This window comes from Narcine bancroftii, chromosome 14 (assembly GCF_036971445.1).
Source record: "Narcine bancroftii isolate sNarBan1 chromosome 14, sNarBan1.hap1, whole genome shotgun sequence".
NCBI lineage: Eukaryota > Metazoa > Chordata > Chondrichthyes > Torpediniformes > Narcinidae > Narcine > Narcine bancroftii.
In genome coordinates, this window is record NC_091482.1 from 44255520 (window position 1) to 44279607 (window position 24088).

The window sequence follows — 24088 nt, forward strand, 5'->3', positions numbered from 1 at the left end:
TAAGAGACGACAATAAGCCACTGGAGTACAAAGGGCAAAAAATCTTCATTTATCCAGATATAAGTTTTGAACTCCTGAAGAAGAGAAAGGAGTTCAATACAGCAAAGGCGATTTTATGGAAGAAAGGGTATAAATTTATACTAAAGCATCCAGCGGTATTGAAAATATTTATTCCAGGACAACAAAACAGACTATTCTCGGATCCAGAGGAAGCACGAAAATTTGCAGAACAATTACAAAATAGACTGAGAGATGAAGACGTGTAACGAGAGTACAAAAGACTGCGAACTAAAAAGACATAAGTTTTGAACTCCTGAAGAAGAGGAAGGAGTTCAAAACATCGAAAACGATCTTATGGAAAAAAACTATTCTCGGATCCAGAGGAAGCAAGGAAATTTGCAGAACAACTACAAAACAAACAGAGAGATGAAGACATGTAATAAGAGTAAAAATGACCACGATTTATATGTATGTGGGTAAAGAGGTATATGTGTGTATATGTATAATGTGCATACATGAATGTATCCGTATTTAGAGGAAAATATAGATAGTATAGACAAGAATTAATAAGGGAAGGAAAAGGAATAGAGGGAATAAGGAGGGAATTAAAAGAGTGACCTTTGTCACATATGAAAAGTGAAATCTTTTCTGGGGGGGCTGGGTGGGGGGGTGTTACGGTCACTGCAAAATCAGCTGACGCTTGCGAGTGAATTCGCAAATCCAAATGGAGAGGGGAGATGTGGTTGTCCGACAAGGGATAAAGGACAACTCAGGAGGGGAAGGGGGGATTGGGGCTAAAGGAGTTTTAAATAGGAGAATAAGGAAAATGTTTGATGTTTTAGGAATGTTGTCTTATAAAGGATTCAAAACAAGAAAACAGAAATGGATAAGAAGGAAAGGTAATGATGGAGAAACGGAAAGGGAAGATAAACAAAGTATAAAATGGCTACGTTGAACTATATGACTTTAAATATTAATGGAATACATAACCAAATTAAAAGGAAGACACTGCTAAATTTACTGAAAAAAGAAAAAATTGATATAGCATTTGTGCAAGAAACACATTTAACTGAATTGGAGCACAAGAAATTAAAGAGAAATTGGGTAGGACACGTAACAGCAGCATCGTATAATTCAAAAGCAAGAGGAGTAGCTATATTAATTAGTAAAAATGTGCCATTTAAAAGAGAAGAGGAAATAATAGATCCAGCAGGGAGATATGTAATGATAAAATGTCAGATATATTCAGAGTTTTGGAATCTACTCAATGTATATTCACCTAACGAAGAAGATCAAAAGTTTATGCAAGATATTTTTTGAAGATAGCAGATACGCAAGGGAACATATTAATAGGAGGGGATTTCAACCTGAATTTGGATTCAAATATGGACAAAACTGGGAAAAAAATTAACAGAAAGAACAAAGTAACCAAATTTATAATTAAATCGATGGAAGAAATGCAACTTTTGGATATATGGAGGAAACAACACCCAAAGGAAAAGGAATATTCATATTACTCGGCTAGACATAAAACATACTCAAGAATAGACCTATTTTTGTTATCAGCTCGTATGCAAGATAGAGTAAAAAAAACAGAATATAAAGCTAGAATACTATCGGACCATTCACCCTTAATATTGACAGTAAAGTTAGAGGACATCCCTCCAAGAATGTATAGATGGAGATTAAACCCCATGTTACTTAAAAGGCAGGATTTTAGAGAATTTATTGAAAAACAAATTAAAATGTATTTTGAAATAAATACGGAATCAGTGGAAGATAAGTTTATACTGTGGGATGCAATGAAAGCATTCATTAGAGGGCAAATAATAAGTTATGTAACCAAGATGAAGAAGGACTATAATCAGGAAACAGAGCAGTTGGAAAGGGAAATAGTAAATATAGAAAAATAATTAGTAATGAAGGAAGATATAACTAAAAGAAGAGAATTGGCGGATAAAAAAAATAAAATATAAAACACTACAAACATATAAGGTGGAGAAAAATATAATGAAGACAAAACAGAAATATTATGAACTAGGGGAAAAAACGCACAAAATCCTAGCATGGCAGCTTAAGACAGAACAAGCTAAGAAAATGGTATTGGCATCAAGGAAAAAAGATAAACAAATTACATATAATCCAAAAGAAATTAAGGAAAACTTTAGAGAATTCTATGAACAATTATACCGAACTGAAAACGAAGGGAAAGAAGGGAAAATAGATGAATTTCTAACTAAAATTGAACTACCAAAACTACAAATAGAGGAACAAAATAAATTAACGGAGCCATTTGGAATAGTAGAAATACAAGAGATAATAAAAAAAATTACCAAATAATAAGACACCAGGAGAGGATGGATTCCCAATAGAATTCTATAAAACATTTAAAGACTTATTAATTCCGCCCCTCCTGGAAGTAATCAACCAGATTGATAAAACGCAAAGCTTACCAGAATCATGTAAAACAGCAATAATTACAGTAATACTAAAGCAAGGGAAAGATCCACTCGCACCAGCATCATATAGACCAATATCTTTACTTAACACAGATTATAAGATAATAGCTAAACTATTAGCAAACAGATTAGCAGAGTATGTACTGAAAATGGTAAATCCAAACCAAACTGGATTTATCAAAAAAAGACGCACAACAGACAATATTTGTAAATTTATTAACTTAATTCATGCAGTAGAAGGGAATAAAGCACCAACAGTAGCAGTTGCTTTAGACGCAGAGAAGGCCTTTGACAGAGTAGAATGGAATTATTTGTTCAAAGTATTGCAAAAATTCAGTTTACCGGAGAAGTATATTAATTGGATTAAAGCATTATATAAGGGACCATTAGCGAAAGTGACAGTAAATGGACATGTATCAAAGCAATTTAACTTAAGCAGGTCAACACGACAGGGATGCCCACTATCACCTTTATTGTTTGCGTTAGCTATAGAACCACTAGCAGAATTGATAAGAACAGAAAATAATATAAAAGGGATAAAAATAAAAGACAAGGAATATAAAATCAGTTTATTTGCGGATGATGTTATAGTATACTTAACAGAACCAGAACTATCAATAAAAGAATTATATAAGAAATTGAAGGAATATGGAGAAGTGTCGGGTTACAAGATCAACGTAAATAAAAGTGAAGCAATGCCTATGAATGATGCGGATTTCTCCAAATTTAAGAAAGAATCACCATTTAGATGGCAAATGCAAGCAATAAGATACCTAGGTGTACAAATAAACAAAAATCTCGGCCAACTATATAAACTCAATTATTATCCACTAATGAAAAAATTACAGGATGATTTAGAGCATTGGAAAGATTTACCATTAACACTAATAGGAAGGGGAAGGATAAACAGTATTAAAATGAACATTTTTCCAAGGATATTATACCTATTTCAGGCATTGCCAATACAACTGACAGAAAAATTCTTCAAGGAGTTAAAGAAAATAATAAGGAAATTTTTATGGAAAGGGGGGAAACCGAGGATAGCACTAGATAAATTAACAGAATGGTATAAACAAGGAGGCTTACAACTGCCAAACTTTAAAAATTATTATAGAGCCGCACAATTAAGATACCTATCAGATTTTTATCAAACAAGGGAAAAGCCAGATTGGACTAGATTAGAATTAGATAAAATAGGGGAAAAGACACCTGAACACATATTATATAAATGGGATGAAAAATTGGTACAACATAGAAGTTCTCCAGTATTACATCATCTACTCAATATTTGGAAGAAGATTCATGTAGAAAGAAATAAAACAAATTATCAATTACCAAAACTAATATTGACGCAAAACAAGTTACTCCCTTTTACAATAGATAACCTTTCCTTTAGAGAATGGGAGAAAAAAGGGATTAAAAGAATAGAAAATTGTTTTTCAGGAAATAGATTATTATCCTTTGAACAAATGAAAGATAAATACAATATAACTCAAGATACAGGACTGGCATATTACCAATTGAGATCCTACTTGAAGGATAAATTAGGAAGCAGTTTGAGTTTGCCAGAGGGAAGTAACTTTGAATATGTGATTACAGATACAATGATAATCAAAAGATTTATAACAAATATGTATATTAAACTGCAAGAAAAGGAGAATGAGGAAACAAATGGTAAAACTAAACAAAAATGGGAACAGGATTTAAATATAAAGATAAAAAAAGGAAACATGGGAGAAGTTATGCTCTGGAACGATGAGAAATACAATAAATACGAGGTTACGTATGATACAATATAACTGGATACACAGGCTATACATTACACCTCAAAAGTTAAATAAATGGGACCCAACAGTATCTGATAGATGTTTTCGATGTAAAAAAGAAATGGGAACAACAATTCATGCAATCTGGACATGTGAAAAAGTAGAAAAATTTTGGGAAGATCTCAATCAGATATTAAATAAAATAACAGAAAACAATATACCAAAGAATCCAGAGATCTTTCTCCTAAGTAACATAAAAAACAAAGAATTTGGAATTGATTTGGAGGATGCACAAAAAAGATTTGTTAAGATAGCTCTAGCCGTAGCAAAAAAATGTATTATGTCAACCTGGAAATTGGAAGATAATTTGAAAATACAACAATGGTATATAGAAATGAATAAATGTATTCCATTAGAAAAAATAACATATAGTTTAAGAAATAATATTGAAGTATTCGAACAAATATGGGAGCCTTATATTAAACACAATAGCGAAAACCTACCAGGGACAATCACTACCTAAGTTAACGGAAGGAAAAGGAAATGAAAAGAATGGACTCAGTGGAATTTCTGGTGTATTTTTATTGAATGACAACATTGTCTGACTGGTTTAATGTATCCTAGATTTTATACCTTAAATGGAAGGATGGGGGGAGGTGGGGAGGGTGGGAGGGGAGGAGGGGGGGGGAGAAAATGACATTGTATATGTGTGAAAAGGAAAAAATGTGTATCATGGTTAATGTGATTTATGGTGTGAAAAATAAAAAATTATAAAAATTAAAAAAAAAAGAATTGCCATTGCATGAAGCATTCCATGAATAGAGGGGTTGAAAATTTATAAACAATGAGTTGATGAATACATAGGATCAGAGGATGTTGAATCCCTGTGTGTAGAGTTAATAATCTGCATCGGTAAAAGACCCCAATGGGGGTTACATAGAGAGCTCCCAACAGTAGCCAGGGGATGGCATGCAAATTCCAGTGGGAGGTAGAAAACAAATGTGAAAAGGGCAATGTTACAGTCGTTGTGGGGGATTTCAAATATATAGGTTGGTTGGGATAATAAGATTGGTGCAGAATCCCAAGAGAAGGAATTTATAGGACTGCTTTTTAGAGCAACTTGTGGCTGAGCTAAGGAAAAGACAATTCGGGATTGAATGTTGTGTAATGAACCAGATTTGATAAAGGAGCTTAAAGTAAAGGAGCTCTTAAAAGGCAGCGATCATAAAATTATAGAAATCGACCTAGTTTGAAATAAAAAAACAAAATCGTATGTATCAGTATAGCTGTGGAATAAAGGGAACCACAGAGGTATGAGAGAGGAGCTGGCCAAAGATAATTGGAAGCAGACAATGGCAGGGATGACGGTAAGCAGCAGTGGCTGGAGTTTTTGAGCTTTACTTAGAGGGCACAGGAGAAATTTTATCGCAAAGATGAAGGTGCATTCTCAAAGGGACGATGAGACAACTATGGATGACAAGGAAGGCCAAAGACAATTTCAGTAAAAAAGAGGACATACAATATAGCAAAAGTTAGTGGGAAGCTAGAGGGAGTCCTAAATTACTGGGAGGCACTATAGTAGGACATTTCCTGGACCCAATATACTAATGTCATCATGAAGAAAGCACAGCAGCGTCTCTACTTCCTCAAGAGTTTTCAAACAGTCAATATGACATTGGAAGCCTAAGCAAATATCTACAGATGTGTAGTGGAAAGTGTACTTATTGGCTGCATCACAGTCTAGTATGGGGGCACCAACACTTCTGTTCAGAAGGCCCTGCAAAAAGTAGTGGACACAGCTCAGGCTATCACAGACAAAACCTTACCGACCATTGAGAAGGTTTACAGGGAACGCTGCTGTCAGCAGCAGTGATCATCAAGGATCCACATCATCCAGCACACGCTGTTCTAGCTGCTTCCATCAGGAAAGAGGTATTGATGCCACAAGACTTGCACCACCAGGTTCAAAAACAGTTGCTACCCCTCCACCATCAGACTCCTCAACAACAAATACGGAGACTCATTTCAGGACTTTGCAAATTATTTATTACCTTTTTTTATTGCACAGTTTACGTTCCTTTCTTTGTTAAATTTCTCATTTGTTTGCATTTTTTTTTCTTGAGTGCAGTTTACAATTACAGGTTCAGTTCCCCATATCCAAAGTTCTGAATACCAAAAACATCAAAAATTTTAATTTTTTTTAAGCACTGACATGACATCACAAGTTGAAAAAAATTCACCACCTGACTTTCCCATGTGGCGCTCTGATGTTCTGTTGGCATCTGTTTGATTACAACAACAGTAAAAAAAAATATGCTTTTGGCTGGGAAGATGCCAAGCAGAGCTGGATACAAGTCTTTAGCATCGGCTTCAGCTTGAGTCAGTGACAGGGATTCCATTCTCAACATCCGGTGTGGTGCCACATCGAAGAAGTTGCCTCGGGCTCCCGGGCAGGAGCGGGGACCTCGGGCTCCCGGGCAGGAGCGGGGACCTCGGGCTCCCGGGCAGGAGCGGGGACCTCGGGCACCCGGGCAGGAGCGGGGACCTCGGGCACCCGGGCAGGAGCGGGGACCTCGGGCTCCCGGGCAGGAGCGGGGACCTCGGGCTCCCGGGCAGGAGCGGGGACCTCGGGCTCCCGGGCAGGAGCGGGGACCTCGGGCTCCCGGGCAGGAGCGGGGACCTCGGGCTCCCGGGCAGGAGCGGGGACCTCGGGCTCCCGGGCAGGAGCGGGGACCTCGGGCTCCCGGGCAGGAGCGGGGACCTCGGGCTCCCGGGCAGGAGCGGGGACCTCGGGCTCCCGGGCAGGAGCGGGGACCTCGGGCTCCCGGGCAGGAGCGGGGACCTCGGGCTCCCGGGCAGGAGCGGGGACCTCGGGCTCCCGGGCAGGAGCGGGGACCTCGGGCTCCCGGGCAGGAGCGGGGACCTCGGGCTCCCGGGCAGGAGCGGGGACCTCGGGCTCCCGGGCAGGAGCGGGGACCTCGGGCTCCCGGGCAGGAGCGGGGACCTCGGGCTCCCGGGCAGGAGCGGGGACCTCGGGCTCCCGGGCAGGAGCGGGGACCTCGGGCTCCCGGGCAGGAGCGGGGACCTCGGGCTCCCGGGCAGGAGCGGGGACCTCGGGCTCCCGGGCAGGAGCGGGGACCTCGGGCTCCCGGGCAGGAGCGGGGACCTCGGGCTCCCGGGCAGGAGCGGGGACCTCGGGCTCCCGGGCAGGAGCGGGGACCTCGGGCTCCCGGGCAGGAGCGGGGACCTCGGGCTCCCGGGCAGGAGCGGGGACCTCGGGCTCCCGGGCAGGAGCGGGGACCTCGGGCTCCCGGGCAGGAGCGGGGACCTCGGGCTCCCGGGCAGGAGCGGGGACCTCGGGCTCCCGGGCAGGAGCGGGGACCTCGGGCTCCCGGGCAGGAGCGGGGACCTCGGGCTCCCGGGCAGGAGCGGGGACCTCGGGCTCCCGGGCAGGAGCGGGGACCTCGGGCTCCCGGGCAGGAGCGGGGACCTCGGGCTCCCGGGCAGGAGCGGGGACCTCGGGCTCCCGGGCAGGAGCGGGGACCTCGGGCTCCCGGGCAGGAGCGGGGACCTCGGGCTCCCGGGCAGGAGCGGGGACCCCGGGCAGGAGCGGGGACCTCGGGCTCCCGGGCAGGAGCGGGGACCCCGGGCAGGAGCGGGGACCTCGGGCAGGAGCGGGGACCTCGGGCAGGAGCGGGGACCTCGGGCAGGAGCGGGGACCTCGGGCAGGAGCGGGGACCTCGGGCAGGAGCGGGGACCTCGGGCAGGAGCGGGGACCTCGGGCAGGAGCGGGGACCTCGGGCAGGAGCGGGGACCTCGGGCAGGAGCGGGGACCTCGGGCAGGAGCGGGGACCTCGGGCAGGAGCGGGGACCTCGGGCAGGAGCGGGGACCTCGGGCAGGAGCGGGGACCTCGGGCAGGAGCGGGGACCTCGGGCAGGAGCGGGGACCTCGGGCAGGAGCGGGGACCTCGGGCAGGAGCGGGGACCTCGGGCAGGAGCGGGGACCTCGGGCAGGTGCGGGGACCTCGGGCAGGAGCGGGGCTCCCGGGCAGGAGCGGGGACCTCGGGCAGGAGCGGGGCTCCCGGGCAGGAGCGGGGACCTCGGGCTCCCGGGCAGGAGCGGGGACCTCGGGCTCCCGGGCAGGAGCGGGGACCTCGGGCTCCCGGGCAGGAGCGGGGACCGTAGTCAGAGACCGGCTGGTGACAGAGATAATTTTTTAGGTAGGTATTAAATAGTTTATTTCTGCTTATGCACGAGTTGATACAAGTATTCTGCTGATGCTACTAAGCTTTTTTGGGTTTTTTCGGTTTTGTTCTGTAAATCCAAAAAACCCAAAACCGAACAACATCTGGTCCCAAGTGCTTCATATATGGGGAACTGTCCTAAAGAATCTCAGGATTGGATATGATGTCTTTGATTGGGATGTTTTTAAAAGCTGTCTGAAGGCAACTGAATTAAAATGAGAGAAATGGTGAAATACAAAGGTAAGCTGGTCAGTAACTTAATATGTTTTTATAGATATATAGAGCAAAAGATAGGCAAAGGTGGGCATAGGACTATTGGAAAAATACACTGGGACATAGTAATGGGGGGGGTCCAACAAAATGGCGGATAGACTCAATAAGTATTTTGCATCTGTTTTCACTGTGGAAGATGCCAGACATTTTAAAGTACCAATGGGTGGAAGTGGGTTCTGTCTCTATTAATCAGGAGAAGGTAATGAGGAAGTTAAAAAGTCTGGTGGATTAATCACCTGGTCCAGATGGATTACATCCCAGGGATACTGAAGAGATTATGGAGGCAATAGAAGTACGGGAGAATGAAGCTGAAAAAGGATAGCAAATCATCCATGATGGAACAGCGGGGCAGACTTGATGGGTCAGATGGTTTTATTGATTGAATTTAATATAGTGAAATATGAGGTGTTGCATTTTGGTAAGTCTAATACATGTAGGACCTACAGAGTCAATGGTTGGGATCTGAGGAGTGTTGGAGAGCAGAAGGATCTCAAAGTATGGTGTCAGAGGTACATAGGGTGGTCAAAAGAGTTTTCACCACATTGGTGTTCATCATTCAGGGTACAGAGTACCAAGGATGAGAGGTCATGCTGCAGTTGTATAAGACATTGGTGAGACTACATTTGGAGTATTCTGTTCAGTTTTGATCACCAGTTATAGGAAAGAAGTTGTTCAGCTAGAGAAAGTGCGCAGAAAATTTTCAAAGATGTTGCCAGGAGCTATGCAGAGAGTTTGAGCAGGCGAGAGCTTTATTCCTTGAAGTAGAGGGATGATTTCATTAAATTGTACAAAATCATGAAGGGGATAGAATGGGTGAAAGAATAGAGTCTTTTGCCCAGACCAAGGCAATCAATAACCAGAAGAGACAGGTTTAAGGTGATGGGGGAGAGATTTAACAAGAACATGACAGTTGACTTTCTAAAAAAAATTTGCGTCGAGGGTGGTGGGTGCATGGAACAAGTTGCCAGAGGAGGAAGATGAGCCAGGTTCTATTGCAATGTTTTAGAAACATTTGGACGAATATTTGGAGAGGATGGATTCAGTGGGATATGGGCCAACTAGAGTCGGTTGGACATTTTGGTCGACGTGGACAGGTTAGGTCAAAGGACGTGACTATGACTCCAGAAAATCATAGGTGATTGCAGCACAGAAAATAGGCTATGCTGCCCTTCTAGTCTGAGCAAAACTATTATTCTGCCTAGTACCACCGTCCTGGACCCAGCCCATAGCCCTCCATACCCCTCCCATCCATGTACCTGTCCAAATTTTTCATAAATGTCAAAAATTAAACCCACATTCACCACTTCATCAAGCAGTTCAATCCACACTCTTACCACCCTCTGTGTGAAGAAATTCCTCCAATTTTTCCCCCTAAAGTTCTCCCCTTTCACCCTTAACCCATGTTCTCTGGTTTGTATCTCACCTGACCTCAGTGGAAAAAAACCTACTTGCATTTAAATGGTCACATCGTTTCAGGTTACACAAGAGACTTAATTTATTTACCATTCTGTTACAAATAATTTTACTACTTATAAGACGTTAGTTCTTGCAATAATTCATTGTAAAATTATTGGCTCTTTTCACAAAAAAGTCCTTCAACCAGAATTAAAAATATAGAACTACTAAATATTAACCACAGCCCTTTATAAACAACCATACGACGGGGCATTTTTGGAAGATGCTTGGTCGGAGAATTCCTTTCTCAAAGCACTTTGAGACTGCATTGGCAAAGAATTAATCTTAAATTGTGAAGCTGAATATTTAACACTGTATGGGGAGGACAATAAATTTGGATTAGTAGTACACAGTCCCCATCTTGGAAGGTTCTGTGGTTCATTTATGAGCAGTTAAATTTCAGTCAGTCTGTTAACTCTGAAAAGAATAGTAAAAACACAGGCCTTTGTATAAACCTTGGACTATGAAGGAGTCAACTAATTTCCCTCTTTACAATATTTGCAAATTAATCTTCAAATAAAATGCACCACATTAAATTTAACATCCATCTGCTTTGATCTGCTATGCCAATTACCACCACACATCATGCCAAGCCAGATCATTCCAATTGAGTGGAATCTTTCTGGACCAAAATTTCCATTCGGTCAAATTCCTGGAAAGTTTACATGCTTCAGAAAAATACAAGGCCAGAAAGTTAGAAGATCCACAAAAGGAAAGGCTTGACAATCTTTCAAATTACAGACTGTATTCCCAGAGTTAAAAACAACACAGCACCACCCAAAAGCAAAACACTGCAGATGTTGGAAATGTGTGGACAGAGAAGATGAAAGGACATTGATCTGAAAACCAAATATTTTTGAGGTTAAAAACTGCAGGTGGTCTGAAGAGGGAATGAAAAGATTGGGTGACAAATCATCAAAAACCAGTGTTTATCTCAAACATCATGCTTAAAGACGCAGGTTCCTTCACAGCATCAGCACTTTATCAGATTAAGATGCAGCATCCAACATTTCCAGTCTTGTCACACTAATCTCTGGCGAATACTATTGAGAGTAAAAGAAATTCCCAGTTCCTCGTCAAATTATATTTGTTCTCATTTTCATTCCTTGGTTTGAACCTTCATGTTGAGGAGGGGGAAGCGCAGGGGGTTGGGGGAGACTCCAGTGATCCTCTCTGCCACTCTTATGGTCCTGTGAATTGACCTCGATCCATTTCTCTGCAGCAACCATATCACACTGATGCAACCAGCCAGGACACTCTCTCTAGAGTTCCCATAGAAGGTTGATGGTGACCAGTAGTGCAGTCGCTGTGGCGCCTTCCTGATAAGTGAGGAGATGTTGAGTGTTCACTATGGGTCACTAGTTATGGGAATTCCAAGGAACTTAGTGCTCTCCACTTTGTAGAAGAGCGTTGTTGATGTGCAGTGGAAGGTGGTCGTTCCTGGTCCTCCTGAAGTCCACAACCATCTCCTTTGTCTTGTCCAAGATGAGACTTTCGCACCATTTCACATGATTTTCTCTTTTGTGCAATTCATCAAAGTTGCTGATATGTTATCTGCAAACTTGATGACACTGTTGGAGCTGCAATGAACAGGAGAGGGCTGGGCTCACAGTCCTGAGGTGCACCAGTGCTCAATAATCTGCTACTGACCAGGGCAGACTGTGGTCTTTCTGTTAGTAAGTCCAGGATCCAGTTACAAAAAGGGAGGTTGAGTCAAAGCAAGGACAGCTTCTCCACCTGTCTCTGAGCAATTATTGTATTAAACGTCGAGCTGCAGTCAATGAACAGCAGCCTGGCGTATGAGGCATCATTCCCCAGGTGGGCCAGGACACGGTGAAGTGACAAGGCTATAGCATTGTCTGTGGAACAGTTTGCTCTATAGGAGAATTGAAATGGGTCCAGTGACTCTGGGAGGTGTGCTTTGATACATTCCATCACCAGAAACTCAAAGCATTTCATAATGGTGGAGGTCAGTACCATAGGTCTGTTATTGTCATCCACTTGGGTACCAGGATGAGGGTGGCTGTCTTGAACCACGTGGGAACGATGGACTGCAGCAGTGAGGTTTTGAAGATGTCTGTAAAAACCTCCATCAATTGGTCTGCACAGATCTTCAGTACTAACCAGTATGTTGTCTGGTCCTGTCACCTTGTTTGGGTTCACGTTGGACAGGGTTCTCCTCACCTGAGCCGCAGCTATGCAGGGGGCCCGTTCATCAAGGGGACATAGAGCTTAGGCGTCATTGTCCTTAACTCGCAAGGTTGACTTGTGATCTATACAAGTCTTGATCCCTTGCCACATGTGCCTCATGTGGCCAGTGTCACACAGCTGTCAGTAGATCTTCTGTGTGTGCACCTGCTTTGCCTTTTGGATTGCCCTGGCTGATCTTAATGCCGCTGTACACTCTGTCCTAAAGGCAGCATCACGAGCTCTGAGAAGAGCCCAGATCTTTTCATCCAACAGTGTCTGGTTCACTCTGGTTGCAAAGCATTTGAACTTAAGTGACATCTTCAATTTGTTTGCTGATGTAGCCAGTAACTGAGCTCATGTACTCTTCTATGTTTACATGACCATGATAGGTGGCCACCTTCCTGAAACAACTCCAGTCTGTGGTCTCAAAGCAGTCTTGCTGCGCTGCGGTATCTTTCCACCCCCCCCCCCCACCCCCCCAACCCTGACAACGTTCTAATCTACAGTGATTAAATATTTTGAGAGGGTGGTCATGGCGAGAATTAACACACACGCAAGTAAAGATCTGGTCCTACTGCAATTCGCCTACCGCCATAATTGCTCCACAGCAGTTGCAATTTAACTAGCTCTCCACTCAGCTCTGCATCACCTAGACTTGCATCAGGCTGCTTTTCATCAACAACAGTCCAGCTTTCAACACCATCATACCCTCAGTACTGGTCAGCACACTTCAAAACCTGGGCCTTTGCACCTCCCTCTGTAACTGGATCCTTCATTGGCAATACAGTCAGTAAGAATTGGAAACAATGTCCCCTCCTCACTGACAATCCACACAGGCACACCTCACAGTTGCATGCAATACCCACTGTTCTACTCTCCCTGCACCCATGACTGTGTGGCTCGGCACAATTCAAATGCCATCTACAAATTTGTTGACGATACCATGGTCATCGGCAGAATCAGACAGCAATGAAGAAGAGTACAGGAATGAGATAGGTCAACATTAGGAAAACAAAGGAAATGGTTGTAGACTTCAGGATGGGGAAACCAGGAGAACACAAACCAGTTCTCGATGAAGGGTCAGCAATGGAAAGCTAAAATAACTTATTTCCTGGTGACAACATCTCAAGCTCTATCCTGGGGCCTTCATGTCGATGCAATCATGAAGGCGGCTAGCCAGCAGTTATACTTCAATTAGGAGTTTGAGGAGATTTGATAGGTCACCAAAGACTCTCAAAATTTTCTACAGATGTACTGTGGAGAGTATCATTGTTCTGGTATGGAGGTGCCAATGCAGAGGACAGGAAAGGGCTACAGTGAGTTGTGATCTTTGCCAGCGTCATCATGGGGATCAGTCTTCACTCCATTAAGGATGTCTACAGGAAAGCAGCCTCTGTCATCAAGGACCCCCACCACGCAGACCATGCCCACTTCTCACTGCTACCAGGAGTACAGGAGCCTGAATACAAACTCGCAACAGCACAAAAACAGCTTCTTCCCCATCACCATCAGATTTCTGAATTGACAATGAACCATCTCAATGAGAGGACCATAACTTTAAAATATATACAGCAAGTAAATGAATGTACAGAACAAGAACTTCCATTAATATAAAGAATTAGCATACCACATTTACCTGATCAGATTAATGCTTATTTTTAATTAAGGTCAACGCTGAACCAATTGAGACATAATCTGAGCCACAACATTATGTTCAGATCACCTATTTGGTTTTGAATCCCTCTTCTCTTGGAGTCACAGAGCTGAACAGAGAAGTGGGCCCTTTGGCCCATATTATCCGTGCCAACCAAGTTGCATATCTGAGTTGGTGTGCATGCATTTGACCTGGATCATACTTACCCCTCCCTGCCATGTACCTGCCCAAATGTCTTTTCAATGTCATTGTTAGACCTGGCTCTGCAGCAGACCCCACCAAATAATCCCCAAATCTAGATCTTCTTTCTCTATCTTCGCTTTCTGGCCTAACTACGATGCATGGACTGGTTAGTTGAACTTGGTCAATGAGGAAGTTAAACTGTTTTAATTTTTAGAAGCTTTCAAGTGTTTTAATTTTTCAGGACTAACTTTTTATGGATTGATTAATTTTTTTAAACAATGTTTCGATGTTTCTGATGGTCATGGTCATTCAGAATAAATACGGTTTTTTGCCCCCTACATTCAACAGTCAAGATAGGCATAGTGGTCCAATCTTCAATTTCTTTGCCGTGTTTCTGTGTGTGGTCTTATTTAGGCCTAACTGAATTTGCACCTTCCAAGGCCCTCCATTAACCAGAACCTCAGCTGTGATCATCAGAATATCATCCAAAGAAATTCTCAGCAGGATATCCACATGAAACAAAGAGGAATTTTGCGGGCAGCTTCAAAATGAGTAGTCTGACATCAGCTGCTGCTGAGACCATAAGACAGAGGCGCAGAATTAGGTCATTCGTGCCATCGACCATCTGCCTACTGGAAATCCTCTCATGTATCCAACAATCCCCTTCAAAATATTCCAATAAACTGGTTGTACGCGATTTTCCTTTCACAAAGCTAAGTTTCACTGAACACTTAAGCAGAATTTTGTACACATTTCTTTTTAGTAAATATTTTAGTAAATCTTTCTCCAACACGACTACATTTTACATACACTCACACAGCATGATAAGCAGTCAGCCAACAATAAAAATTATTAATGCTATTAATATAAAAAGTTACAAAACCCAACTGTATTTTCACATCCATTTTAAAGCATTAAAAAGTAACAGAGTCCTTGTGGCACTCTCCTGGTATTCAACTTAGCAAGTTCAATAATAATAATGAAACCAGTTAAATGACATTAAATTATTTTTTTACATTTAAAGGTGTGGAACAAAGTGCAGACCAAAATGGCCCACCTGCCTGTGTTTGGCCCTTAGCTCTCCAAATATTTTAACCATTGCAATAGTGCCTGCCTCAACCACCTGCTCCACACACAAAAAGTTACCCCTCAGGTTCCTGTTAAATTTCTCTCCCCTCAACTTAAACTTGCATTCTCAGGTTAGTGATTCCAGTGCACTGACGAATAACTCTTTGCATTCACCCAATCTATTCCTCTCATGTTTTTGTTCACCTCTATGAGATCACTCCTCATCCTTCAGCACTCCAAGGAATAAAGCCCCAACTTGCTCAACCTCTCCCTGAAGCTCAAGCCCCTAAGTCCTGGCAATATCCTCTCCACCTTGACAATATCTTTCTTGTAGTATGGTGACCAAAACTGAACACAATGCTCAAAATGGGGCCTCCTCAATGTCTTATACAATTGCAATATAACCTCCCAACTTCTCTACTCAATACTCTGACTGAAGAAGGCCAATATGCTGATTACCTACAAACTGGGTAATCATTCCATGTACGTTTTCATCTAAATTAAAGCCAATTTTCTATCCATTTTGGTCTCTCTCCTTGGATACCGTGATTTAATGGCTGCAGAGCAGCCTACCATGTGGAACCTTATCGAATGTCTTGCTGAAATCCATATATACAAGATCTACATTTATTAACATTTTTAGTCACATCTTCAAAAAACTCAATCAGTATGGGTGTGAGGGTAGAAGAGCAGAGAAGTGATAGGGGGAGGGGATATCTCTCTGACTGGAAAGGAGACAGAGGGATAGGAAAAGAGAGAGACTCAGGGGAGGGGTTTAATGGAAACTGGAGAAGTTGATGTTAATGCCATCTGGTTGGAGAGTGCCCACACAAAATATTAGAGGTTGTTCCTCCAATTTGCAGGTAGCCTTGGTTTGGCAGTGCAAAAAATAATGGACAGACATGTCAGTATGGCAACGATGGGTAGAATTTAAATGGTTGGCCACTGGTAGGTCCTTGTTGCCACAGACAGGGCAAAAGGGCTCACCTTTCTGCTTCCAGTCTGCTTTTTATTCATCTCTTGCCAAAGGGCTCAGGGCCAAAACATTGGTTACCTTTTACTTCCGATAGATGCTGCATGACCTGTTGAATTTCTCAACTACATTATTGTATTGCACTTGACTCCAAAGACTGAAAACTTTCTTGTTTAAACCCAATCAGGCTCTTGATCGAACCACCCATCAGTCAAAATTGATTCCTCTTTGGTAAACTATGTGTCCAGATGCAGGATCTGGTGGCTGTAGAAATTCTGTAGTCAGAGAGTTCTGAAGAAGGGCTCAGGCCCAAAACGAAACAGTAATTGCCTTTTGATTTCTGTAATACTGCGTGACCTGCTGAGCTTCTCCAGCACCATATCCCAGCATCTGCACATCTGATTTGGTTATGGAGGCTGGTGCAAGGGAGACATTTAAAAGACTCTTAGAACAGCACATAGATGTAAGAGAAATCGAGGGTTATGGGTGTGAGGTCGGGAGGGTTAGATTGTTGAAGAGATTTATATAAAACACCATGGGCAATAATATTCAAAGATCTATATTTTGTGTATTACACTATTCTCTGCACTATTGTTTTTCTTCTTTGTACTGTTGTACAACTGCATTGGTTTACTTGCCTGGATAACACAAAGCTTTTTTTTAGATTTAGATTTGTTTCAGCTTGATTGTCAGAGTACATACAGGACATCACATGCAACCTTTAGATTCCTTTTTCCTGCGGGCGCAGCAGAATTACCACTAATTGGTAGTGCAAAAAAAAGTGTACCCAGCGTAAACATGTAAACAAAAAACTGTAAACAGATAGCAAATGTAAACAAAAAATCAATAAAGTGCATAAGTAAGAGTCCTTAAATGAGCCTCTGATTGAGTTTGTCGTTGAGGAGTCTGATGGTAGAGGGGTAGCAGCTGTTCCTGAACCTGGTGGCATGAGTCTTGTGTCACCTATACCTCTTTCCTGATGGCAGCGCTCCCAGTAAGGCAGCAAGCAGTAAGAACAGAGCATGTGCTGGGCGGTGAGGGTCTTTGATGATTGCTGCTGCTCTCTGATGGCAGCGCTCCCAGTAAATATACTCAAATAGTAGGGAAGGTTTTGCCTAGTGTTCCTGGGCTGGGTTAACTACTTTTTGGAGGGCTTTACACTCAGGGTATCGGTGTTTCCATACCAGATCATGATGTAGCCGGTCAGCACACCTCTGTAGAAATTTGCCAGGGCTTCTGATGTCATACCAAACTTCAGCAAACTCCTGAGGAAGTAAAGCTGCTGATGTGGTTTCTTCGTGATGCCATTGGTGTGTTGGGTCCAGGAAGGACTCTCCAAGATAGTGACTCCAAAGAACTTAAATTTGCTCACCCTCTCCATCTCTGATCCCCCAATGATCACTGGATTGTATACCTCTGGCTTTCCCTTCCTGAAGTCAATAATCATCTCCTTAGTTTTGGAGACATTGAGTGCAAGCTTGTCGTTGCACCATTCAGGCAAGTTTTCAATCTCCATTCTGTATCCTAACTCATTCCCTTCCTTTATACAACCCACTAGTCTCATCAGCCAATTTGTAGATGGTGTTAATGTCATACCAAGCCACACAGTTGTAGATATAGAGCTAAGAACACAGTCCTGTGGTGCTCTGGTACCGATGGAGATTGTGGAAAAGTTCTTAACAATCCTCACTGATTGTGGTCAGGAGGTGAGGACAATTACACAGTGGGGCATTAACTCCCAGGTCTTGGAGTTTACTGATCAGTTTTGAGGGGATGATGGTGATAAATGCCAAACTGTAGTCAATAAAGAGCATCCTGATGTATGCATCTTTGCTGTCCAGGTGTTCCAGGGCTTTGTTTAGAGCCAGTGAGATGGTATCTACCGTAGACCTATTACTATAATAGGAAAACTGGAATGTATCCATATCACCACTTCAGACAGGAGATAATATGCTTCAACACCAGCCTTTCAAAACACTTCATCACTGTTGACGTAAATGCTACTGGTCGATAGTCATTAAGGCAGGTTACTGCACTCTTCTTGGGCACTTATATGATTGATGCCCGTTTGAAACAGGTTGGTACCACGCCCTGCCAGAGTTAGATATTGAAGGTATCCGCAAGTACCTTGATAAGTTGGTCAGCCCAGATTTTTAATACTCGGCCAGGTACTCCATCTGGGCTGGATGCTTTCCTCGGATTCACTCTCCCGAAGGCAGCACGCACATCATCCTCAGATACGGACAGGATGGGATCATCAGAGGATGTGGGGGTGCAGAGGGGTGGTTCTTTGCTGTTACAGTCTTCAAATCAGGCTTAGAATGCGAGTTCCTCTGGGACAGAAGCTTTGCCATCTGCTACTTTACCGGATTTGGTTTTGTAACAGGTTATGGCATTTAGACCGTATATCAAAGCATGTGATACAAGACAATTTAATCATTTTTCTTCTGCTCTATTCACAGCAAGGAGAACATGCATTCTTAATGCTTTACATTTCTAATGTACAAAAGTGAACTAAATGAACTGTACTTACTCTGAAGTAAAATTCTTCATTCCACTTTGGATCCAAGGTCTGAGACAAGAAACAAAAGCATTTAATGTGATTTTTAAAAAATATATGTAAATACGTATCTATTCCCAAACAAAATACAAAAATACTTTTTTAAATGTCTAATAAATAATGAGGTCCAGCAGCATCCTTGGAAGGATGAAAAGAGTGAACATTTCAGATTGAAGAAACTTGCATTTCAATTGTTTGATGGCACCTGGAGAACTTCTTCAGAAAAAGTATTTCTTTTAAATTCCTGGTGATCATCATTCACAAAGCCATAGAATATAGAACAGTACAGGTTCGTTGGCCCTCAAAGTCAGCAGTATCCATTTCAGTGAAAAGATGTAGAACATTATTGTCAAATTATTGTTATCTGTGTATCACAACTCCACTTTATGTTCAACAGCAAAGCAGAGAAGTAGTTAGTTAAAGTTCCTCTGCCAAGACGAGGGGTGCAGAAGTGATAGAAAGATAAGTTATACCCTAGCTAGTTTGTGCAGGCGTGGTAAATATGTTCATGGAGAAGTATGACAGGCAAGCATACACAAATATAAAATGAAAATTGGGAAAAGAGATTAATTTCCAATGATCAAAATTAATTTTGGAAAATGCCAACAAGATGAATAATTTAAATTGTACTGCTTTCTGCAAACTTTGGTTAATATCAATGGAAATGAAAAAATATGGGATGCCGAGCAGTGCAAAGGACTCTGGCAAATGTTTCCATCTTGATTCAGGATTTCTCAAAGACCAACATAGCTTACTTATACTGTCAAGGTTCTTGTGGGAAATCAGGATCCATGAAGGAGCCGGCTCACCCTCTCTTCAATGGGTTTTCCTTTGGTTTATGTTAATGGCATTGCAAAACATCTACATACATGCACATGAAAGGAATTACTGATCACAGAGTACAGCAGTAAAAACACAGATGTTCGAGGAACTTAGCCGGTCTCACAGCAAGTTCCTCCAGCATCTCCGTGTTTCTATTTCAGTCACATTATCTGAAGACTTTCGTGTTTTACAGAGCACAGCAATGCCAGGGACAGTGGACACTCGTAAGCATTAGATCCACTGGGTAACATTAGTAGCTGCAGGAGTAAAACACAAAAGTCTGCAAACACTGTGATTGAAGTAAAAGCACAATGCTGAAGAAACTCCAACAGGTCAAATAGTGCACTTTACTTCTTTGGCTTGGCTTCGCGGACGAAGATTTATGGAGGGGGTAAAAGTCCACGTCAGCTGCAGGCTCATTTGTGGCTGACAAGTCCGATGCGGGACAGGCAGACACGGTTGCAGCGGCTGCAGGGGAAAATTGGTTGGTTGGGGTTGGGTGTTGGGTTTTTCCTCCTTTGCCTTTTGTCAGTGAGGTGGGCTCTGCGGTCTTCTTCAAAGGAGGTTGCTGCCCGCCAAACTGTGAGGCGCCAAGATGCACGGTTTGAGGCGATATCAGCCCACTGGCGGTGGTCAATGTGGCAGGCACCAAGAGATTTCTTTAGGCAGTCCTTGTACCTTTTCTTTGGTGCACCTCTGTCACGGTGGCCAGTGGAGAGCTCGCCAAATAACACGATCTTGGGAAGGCGATGGTCCTCCATTCTGGAGACGTGACCCACCCAGCGCAGCTGGATCTTCAGCAGCGTGGACTCGATGCTGTCGACCTCTGCCATCTCGAGTACTTCGACGTTAGGGATGAAAGCGCTCCAATGGATGTTGAGGATGGAGCGGAGACAACGCTGGTGGAAGCGTTCTAGGAGCCGTAGGTGATGCCGGTAGAGGACCCATGATTCGGAGCCAAACAGGAGTGTGGGTATGACAACGGCTCTGTATACGCTTATCTTTGTGAGGTTTTTCAGTTGGTTGTTTTTCCAGACTCTTTTGTGTAGTCTTCCAAAGGCGCTATTTGCCTTGGCGAGTCTGTTGTCTATCTCATTATCTATCTCATTGTCTGATGAAATGGTGCAGCCGAGATAGGTAAACTGGTTGACCGTTTTGAGTTTTGTGTGCCCGATGGAGATGTGAGGGGGGCTGGTAGTCATGGTGGGGAGCTGGCTGATGGAGGACCTCAGTTTTCTTCAGGCTGACTTCCAGGCCGACTTCCAGGCCAAACACTTTGGCAGTTTCCGCAAAGCAGGACGTCAAGCGCTGAAGAGCTGGCTCTTTTTATAGCAAAGATAAAGATACACAATCCTTTTGGGATTGAACCCTTCATTAAGGTACAATACCTTGATGAAGGGCTCAAGCCCAAAATATTGGTTATGTATCTTTACATTAGCAATTGAAGTGTACACATGCGTTATTTTCCTAGCACCATTTTTTTTCCATTTTGGTCACTTATTTTAAACACTGTGATCCTCTTAATTTTGGAAACATTTGCTTCTACCCACCTTCTTGATTGTTTTGGTTTGAATGCTAGTGAGATCTCCTTTCATTGTATCATACAGAGTCACTTTAGCATATGGATCACTGCAAAAAGAAGAGAAAAAGGTGAACATTTCTCTTGATACAATGGCACAATTCTTTGTGCTCTGCATAATAAAAGCAACAAATTTCTGCGAGATACTAAAATATCAACTCTTGTCCCAAATCACGAAGAACGCTTTGTACGGAGGATTTTTTTTCCTGTTATAGAGACATGTTTAATGAGCACAAAAACTCAATATCCTCAGAACAATATTCATCCTTCTGGTTGGACATGTTGTAAATAATAGTTTACCATTAAACTACAAACACTTCAATTGTATAATTGATTCTTGAATTAAACCTTTGTGTATCCCAATTACAAGCAATGCATTGGCAACTCAAAATTTTGTCCATAGCTTCAATTTGCATGGAGATTCAGTTAAAAGTTGTTGATCTTTAGGAAATAGTCCCAATATACTTTAAAAGTTACACTGAACTAAACAAGATCCCCCTTTCTATTTGTTATGAGAAAATATAATCACAAGCACTCAGACTAAACTGCTCCAAAAGAGTAATATGGGGCAATGAATTGGAAGAGGCAAATTCAACTATTACTGACATCTTTGCAAATAGCAAATATTTATATGGACGTACAGGAGACAAGACGCACTTACAATTTCGCCATCTATCATCTTCTTGTGCTCAATGTAAATCAGTGGTTCGCAAAGTTTTCAGGCTGCCACCCCCTTGGCCTCAAGGCCACCTCCCGAGCACCACCACCTCCCCCTCCCCCCCATACAACAGCACTAGGGGGAGAGGGGGTAGTGGTGGCGCTGAGCAGGGTGTGTGGGGGGGGGGGTTAGAGGCAGCGGTGTGGGGGGAATTAGTGGCAGTACTGAACAAGGGGTAGTGGCGGAGCACCTAAAGGTAGGGTAGTGGCGAACACTAAGCAGGGCGGAAAGGGGGTGTAGTGATGGGGCTGAAAGGGGGTGTAGTGATGGGGCTGAAAGGGGGTGTAGTGATGGGGCTGAAAGGGGGTGTAGTGATGGGGCTGAAAGGGGATGTAGTGATGGGGCTGAAAGGGGGTGTAGTGATGGGGCTGAAAGGGGGTGTAGTGATGGGGCTGAAAGGGGGTGTAGTGATGGGGCTGAAAGGGGGTGTAGTGATGGGGCTGAAAGGGGGTGTAGTGATGGGGCTGAAAGGGGGTGTAGTGATGGGGCTGAGGGGCAGTTGTAGCAGGGCTCAGGGGGGGTAGGGGTGGGGCTCAGAGAGGGGTAGGGGAGGGGCTCAGAGGGGGGTAGGGGAGGGGCTCAGAGGGGGGTAGGGGAGGGGCTCAGAGGGGGGTAGGGGTGGGGCTCAGGGGGGTAGGGGTGGGGCTCAGGGGGGTAGGGGTGGGGCTCAGGGGGGGTCGGGGTGGAGCTCAGGGGGGGTCGGGGTGGAGCTCAGGGGGGGTCGGGGTGGAGCTCAGGGGGGGTCGGGGTGGAGCTCAGGGGGGTAGGGGTGGAGCTCAGGGGGGGTCGGGGTGGAGCTCAGGGGGGGTCGGGGTGGAGCTCAGGGGGGGTCGGGGTGGAGCTCAGGGGGGGTCGGGGTGGAGCTCAGGGGGGGTCGGGGTGGAGCTCAGGGGGGGTCGGGGTGGAGCTCAGGGGGGGTCGGAGTGGAGCTCAGGGGGGGTCGGGGTGGAGCTCAGGGGGGGTCGGGGTGGAGCTCAGGGGGGGTCGGGGTGGAGCTCAGGGGGGGTCGGGGTGGAGCTCAGGGGGGGTCGGGGTGGAGCTCAGGGGGGGTCGGGGTGGAGCTCAGGGGGGGTCGGGGTGGAGCTCAGGGGGGGTCGGGGTGGAGCTCAGGGGGGGTCGGGGTGGAGCTCAGGGGGGGTCGGGGTGGAGCTCAGGGGGGGTCGGGGTGGAGCTCAGGGGGGGTCGGGGTGGAGCTCAGGGGGGGTCGGGGTGGAGCTCAGGGGGGGTCGGGGTGGAGCTCAGGGGGGGTCGGGGTGGAGCTCAGGGGGGGTCGGGGTGGAGCTCAGGGGGGGTCGGGGTGGAGCTCAGGGGGGTAGGGGTGGGGCTCAGGGAGGGTAGGGGTGGGGCTCAGGAAGGGTAGGAGTGGGGCTCAGGGAGGGTAGGGGTGGGGCTCAGGGAGGGTAGGAGTGGGGCTCTGGGAGGATAGGGGTGGGGCTCAGGGAGGGTAGGGGTGGGGCTCAGGGAGGGTAGGGGTGGGGCTCAGGGAGGGTAGGGTTCAGGGAGGGTAGAGGTGGGGCTCAGGGAGGGTAGGGGTGGGACAGGGAGGGTAGGGGTGGGGCTCAGTAAGGGTAGGGGTGGGGTTCAGACGGGGGTTAGGGGTGGGGCCCAGAGGGGATAGGGGTGGTGTTGAGCATGGGGATGAGCATGGTGGTGGGGCTCGTGGAAGTGATGCTGAGCAGAGTGGGGGAGGTTGGTGATGCAAGTACAACATGGGGCCATGAAGACCAACTCTCACGAAAACACCTTGTCACCATTTATTTTACTCACGACTGCCACCCCAAGTCTGGCCAGGGCTCTTCATTAAACTTTCCAGCAGACTGAATAATAACAAGACTGAAGGTTCCACACATCCCATTTTTTTCTCATGACCCTCTGACCCCTTGGTTCTTTCCACCATCCACATGGGGGCAGCAGCGCCCACTTTGGGAATCACTCCTATAAATATCGTAGCTGGAAATGTTTCAATTTTAGCAAGTATAGAAATTGCTACTGGCCCTGCAAACTATCATTTGGCGAGTCATGCACAAATACTCCCAGGTCTTTCTACACAACTGCATGTTGCAACTTTTCCCTATTTAAATAATAGTTCAATTTACTACTGTCAATTGTTCAAAAGAAGCAAAATTATGTTCATTAAAAACCT

The 24088-nt window shown here is 44.6% G+C and overlaps 1 protein-coding gene across 3 annotated transcripts in view; it reads right to left on the reverse strand.

Annotated features, from left to right (window-relative positions):
* The window catches only part of LOC138749500 (E3 ubiquitin-protein ligase NEDD4-like), a 266638-nt gene that overhangs the window by 183603 nt on the left and 58947 nt on the right, over window positions 1-24088 (reverse strand). For all 3 annotated transcript variants that reach the window (XM_069910912.1, XM_069910911.1, XM_069910913.1), the window contains exons 3-4: window positions 21199-21277; window positions 18800-18838 (exon numbers count right to left, since the gene is read on the reverse strand). In XM_069910912.1, coding sequence (XP_069767013.1) covers window positions 18800-18838; window positions 21199-21277 — 118 coding nt within the window. The remainder of the gene's footprint in view (window positions 1-18799; window positions 18839-21198; window positions 21278-24088) is intronic.